Below are 5,343 nucleotides of genomic sequence, written 5' to 3'. Positions count from 1 at the left end.
GAAGAAAAATAAATTGCAATTTAAGTTTTATTTTAGATGATTGAGATGCATTTTTCCTATAATGCATTTTTCAAATGATGCTTGTGTATCTTTAAAAAGCTCTACTTCATAATCAATAGCAACATAGCATAGCTTCTGTTACCATTCAACCAACAAAATATCAGACAATATCACTGAGATTATTTCAATGAAGAAATAGTTCCTCCCACCACACTGCAGAGAAAAATTATAAAGAGAAAAGAACAAGGAAAGTCACAAAAGAAATTAGCAATCCTATTCCTGTTTCGTGCATTTAATTACTCATAAATAAAACTCAACTCCACCTGAATCATTAATTTAACCTTCGTCTTATGAAATCATACATAGGAATACATTACATTGCTCTTTCTTCTAAAATTCAAGCAAAAACAAAAAGGAATAGTATTACCGTATTAGTAGTTTAGTACTTCTTTCAACGTTCGAACAGTGTACATTGATTCAAAACTCATGTTATTATTTTGCATTTGTTCTCTAAGGAATCCAGTGAGCTTTAGGGCTCCCAACCCCACAACCTCCACACCCACTTTTCGGAGATGGAGAAGCGCATTTTGTTTCTCCCCCATAAGCGTGAAATTGCACCATTTTATTTAAACCTGCCGGTTCCAATTTTAGTTTGACCGGTCGATTCTTTACCGGTTCAACGATTTACATCGAGTTTTATGATTTTCGATTTTTGACATCAGATCAAATTGTTTATGTCTCCGGTTTATAGTTGAACCGGTCAGACTCTCTGATCCAATCCAATTTTTAAAATATTGGTTTAAAATTTAAGATTTAAATTATAAAATTTAATTAAAATACTAATCAAACATTAGTAAAAAATAATAAATTTATTAGTTGTATAGCATTATTTGTATATTGTTTTTCAATTTGAAACAATGTGATAAACATGAATTTATTTAAGTAAATAAAACTTTTTTTAGTCCTGTAAACATGTTTGACCTGAACTAATATAATAAACAATTATGTTATGAATAAAATCAGCTATTAAAGTTAGCAATTAGTATAAAATATATGTTAGAATATAAATATATATTAAAAATAAATTAAACTATATATATATTTACACACAAATATATTAATAATTGATTTTAGTAACTGATTTTAATATATAAATAATATTTTTGTATAATAAATTATGTGTGCATATTTAATTTTGTCGATCATTGTATAAAATCTATATTAATTAACATACAATATAATAAATTTGATATATCAATTAACATACAATGCAGCGGTCTTTTGTACAGGTGTTTATGATACGAATAATTCGATTATACATCCAAAACAATAAAATTCATCAAATTATTATAATTGTTTTTTAAATTACGCGCCTTCTTCTTTTTTATTTTCTTTTTTTTCTCTTTTTTTTTCTTTTTTTTTTCTTCTTCGATTTTTTTTTCTTTTCATTTTCCTTCTTCGTTTTTTTTTTCTTCCTTTCTCTTCTTTTTTTTTATTTTTTTTTCATTATCGTTATCACCACCACCATCAGTACCTTCTCCTCCTACTCTTCCCTTTTTTCACTTGATTTCTTCTTTGTATTCGTTTTCTTCTTCCTCCTTCTCTATCATCATCATCATCGTCATCATTATTATCATTATATCGTCATTATCATCAATGTTATCGTCATTGTCATCTTCTTTATCGTTATCGTCGTTATGATTATCGTTATCGTTGAATTTTTGTCATATTAATAACGTTGTCTGATCCAAAATTAATTTGGATATATTTTTGTTCATGACTCCGTCTTATTTGTGTACTTGTTTTTAAACTGAGTTTGTGTATCGCAATTATATTAAATAATTTCGGTGTAAAAACTAAAAAATTTTAGTGTATTTGTTAAGAAATTTCGGTATATTTTTATTCTTATAAGTTCTGTATAATTCAATATTCAGCACAATGATGAGGGGTCCAACCCTTTTTTCTTCAAGGTGAGCGAGAATATTATCTACAATCCGACCAAAAAGCACATAATTTATCCGATTATTCCTCCACATTAACTTACTAATGAGATTTCACACATTTTTGTACTTTTGTAGCAAAATTTCGGTGTAAAAACTAAGATATTTATGTGTATTTGTTAAGAAATTTTGGTGTATTTTTATTCTGATAAGTTCTGCATAATTCAAAACTATTTTTCTTCCTCCTCCTTCATCTTTTGCTGCTTCTTCTTCTTTTTCATTTTCATCTTTTTCTTTTCTTATTCATCTTTTCTTTCTTGTTTTACGTTTTCAAGTTTCTTATTGTTTTACTCTCTTAACAAGAATAAAAACAAAAAATTAAATAAAGATGAAGAAGAAATACACAGTGCTGCAAAATTATTAGGAAGATGATAAACATACATTCATTCAACTAAAAGAAAAAAAGAAATAATAAGAAAAAAAGAAGAAAAATACAGCATTAAATAAGACATATTTTGCTTTTGTAGCAAAGTTTTGGTGTAAAAACTAAAAAATTTATGCGTATTTGTTAATAAATTTCGATGCATTTTTATTCTGATAAACTCTACATAATTCTAAACTATTCTTCTTCTTCTTCTTCATTATCATCTTCTTTTTTTTTCTTATTTATCTTTTCCTTCTTGTTTTACCTTCTCAAGTTTCTTATTATTTTACTCTTTTAACAAGAATAAAAAAATCAAACAAAGAAGAAGAAAAAATACGTAATACTGCAAAATTACTAGGAAGAGGATGAACCTACATTCATTCAACTAAAAGAAAGAAAGAAACAAGAAAAAAAAAAGAAGAAAAAAAATGTAACATTAAAGAAGATATTTTTGTGCTTTTGTAGCAAAGTTTCGGTGTAAAACTAAAAATTTATGTGTATTTATTAAGAAATTTCGGTGTATTTTTATTATGATAAGTTTGTATAATTCAAAATTTTTTCTCTTCATCCTCCTCCTATTCTGCTGCTTCTTCTTCATCTTTTTATTATTTTATTTTTTCATAATTCTTTTTGTTTCACTCTTTTAAAAAAAATAAAATAAAAAAATAAAGAAAAATCAATAATGCAAAATTATTAAAAAAAAGGAGCAAAAGAAAAAATACAGTAACAACAGCCGCAATAAAAGATGATGAAAAGAAAACGAAGAAAAAAGAAAATCATTTAAATTAATTTTTTAATTAAATCATTTGTATAAAATAAATTGACTTTTTTAAATCAAATAGTAACACATGTCAATTATTCAAAAATAACTTCATGTGAAGTGGACTGCGGGTGAGTTTTTGCCCAAAAGAAAAACTCCGAATTCTAGCTGTTCAAATATTTTAGTTTGTTGCTTCCACCACCAGATATCATTTCGTAGAGACCCTACACCAAAACCAAACCAATCAATTGAATCCCAATCTTGTACACCAAGAAAGCAAGGTGACAACAAACCATCGACACCGAAAATTCTGCAGCTAAGACGCAGAAATCAATGATTTCACATCGTAAGCAATGAGATAAAGATTGGTTCTGAAAATTGCTGCAGTAAAGATGTGCAAAAATGATTTGATATTCCAAGCAAGGAGAAGAGATCAATTGACATGGAAGATTACTGCCACGAAGAAGCACAAATGGCCAAACTCTCTTCTCAAGGAAGCTTGTGACTTCAGTAACTTGCTATCTTCCCTTTGTCTTAGGCTTCTTAGGCGATAATAAGGTAGTGCGAGGGTTATCTGTGTTATGTCCGAAAGAATTCTTCAATGGTCTATATTCTGCTTCATCATCATCGCTGTTGATGTCATTTGGAGTATCCCGATCCTGGTATCCCCTTCGCTGCAAGAGGAAGACATTGAAGTAGTAACTCACTAAATCTTCCCTGCTCTTTGTAGGAAACGATTTGAAAATTTGTTTCCAAAAACATGTCTCATGTGAAAGAGGGTTTGCTTTCACCACATCCTTAAACTTCTTCTCTTCGTGTTTGGTCCACAATCCCCTAACATCTTCCCCTGTCTTGTGTAAATTCCACATGTAAAATGCATCACCCAATTCTAGCTTAAGTTTAGCCCTTTTCTGAGCAACATGAAATTGGATACACTCAACAGAACCTTGAAATTGGCAGCCACATGAATCTTTTCTTCCAACTCCAATGGGATCCCTTTCGATAAGATTGGTATTTACCTTTGCTGCTGGCCATATTTGGTTTCCAAACCATTTTGAATCACTCTCAACAGCCATGCCAGTCCATTCAGGAACTTCAGCTTGATGGGCCGGGCCAATAGGAATGGGCACGGTGGCAGGTTCATCAAGTGACCATTTCTCAGCACTAGAACGAGGAGTTGGACTTCTACCGGAACTTCCCTCTGTTCCTCCAGCATGTGAAGAGCCATCACCAGATGTTGATTTCTTGTCCGTTTTCAATCTCTCCCTAAGATTGTAGTTTGCCCCGACCTGATCATCATACATGCAAGGATGCATCCTTTGACCCTGCCAACGATGGTGATCACTTTTCAGAAATACAGCTTCCCGGAACAACAAAGCCTGCTTCCAGATCTCTTCACTACCATATGACTTCCACTTTGACTTTTCGGGCATTGAACCCATTGCAGGATCACAAGGATTCTCAGCCCTATCAAGAATCCAGTGCAGCATTTCTGACATAGACTCTCTCTTCCTCTTTCGACTAGAGCTCTCCTTATTAACACTATCTTCATCGCCACTATCACACCTCTTGCCACCATCCGAAACTCTAGTCATGCTGTTTACTGCATCAGATATATCCGCTATTGATGTTTTACTTCCATTTAAATGGTTGAGTCTATCCATTGCATAATTACGGCTGCATAAGTTTCCAACACTAGCCACATTTGTCGTCCGGTCCAGTGAGTTCAAATCAACAATTTTTTTGGAACCACTGAGCTCTGGATTCAAGCACCTAACTCTACGAGTTCTACACAACTTTCTTTCATCTAGTAAGGCGCACACACTCTCGACCATGATAAAATTACGAAAGAATAGAAAAAGAAAAAATGAAAAAATTTTATTGATTATTGATTGAATTGAATTGAATTATAAAGGTAAAACTAAATATATATAGAGTATTGACTTATGAAAAATAAAAATAAATAAAGATGATATAAAAACAAATAAAAATAAGATAAAAATAAGATAAGATAATCTATTCTATTATATAAAAATCAGATTTTTACCTGAATTAATTATATCAATTAATTGATTTGATTAGATATTTAACTATCACACAATTTAATATTATGTATATCAATTAATTGAATATAATTGTTAGAGTATAATTAGGATTAATTATGTAGATCAATTTATTATAAGATATTACGTCTTTATAATTTTGATTCTCTTATCACT

General features: G+C 30.2%; 1 protein-coding gene across 1 annotated transcript; it reads right to left on the bottom strand.

The window, feature by feature from the left end:
- Window positions 1-3,642: 3,642 nt before the first annotated feature.
- LOC130945912 (AT-rich interactive domain-containing protein 1-like) lies at window positions 3,643-4,959 on the bottom strand. The gene has a single exon (XM_057874602.1). It carries the CDS (start codon window positions 4,957-4,959, stop codon window positions 3,643-3,645), a length of 1,317 nt encoding a protein of 438 aa, XP_057730585.1.
- Window positions 4,960-5,343: the final 384 nt, after the last annotated feature.

Source organism: Arachis stenosperma, chromosome 8 (genome assembly GCF_014773155.1).
Source record: "Arachis stenosperma cultivar V10309 chromosome 8, arast.V10309.gnm1.PFL2, whole genome shotgun sequence".
Lineage (NCBI taxonomy): Eukaryota > Viridiplantae > Streptophyta > Magnoliopsida > Fabales > Fabaceae > Arachis > Arachis stenosperma.
Note: the sequence above shows the minus strand (reverse complement) of the source record. Positions and strands in the feature narration are given on the sequence as shown.

Coding starts and splice junctions, on each gene's coding strand:
- LOC130945912 (XM_057874602.1), bottom strand. CDS start 4,959: ATGGTCGAGAGTGTGTGCGCCTTACTAGATGAAAGAAAGTTGTGTAGA.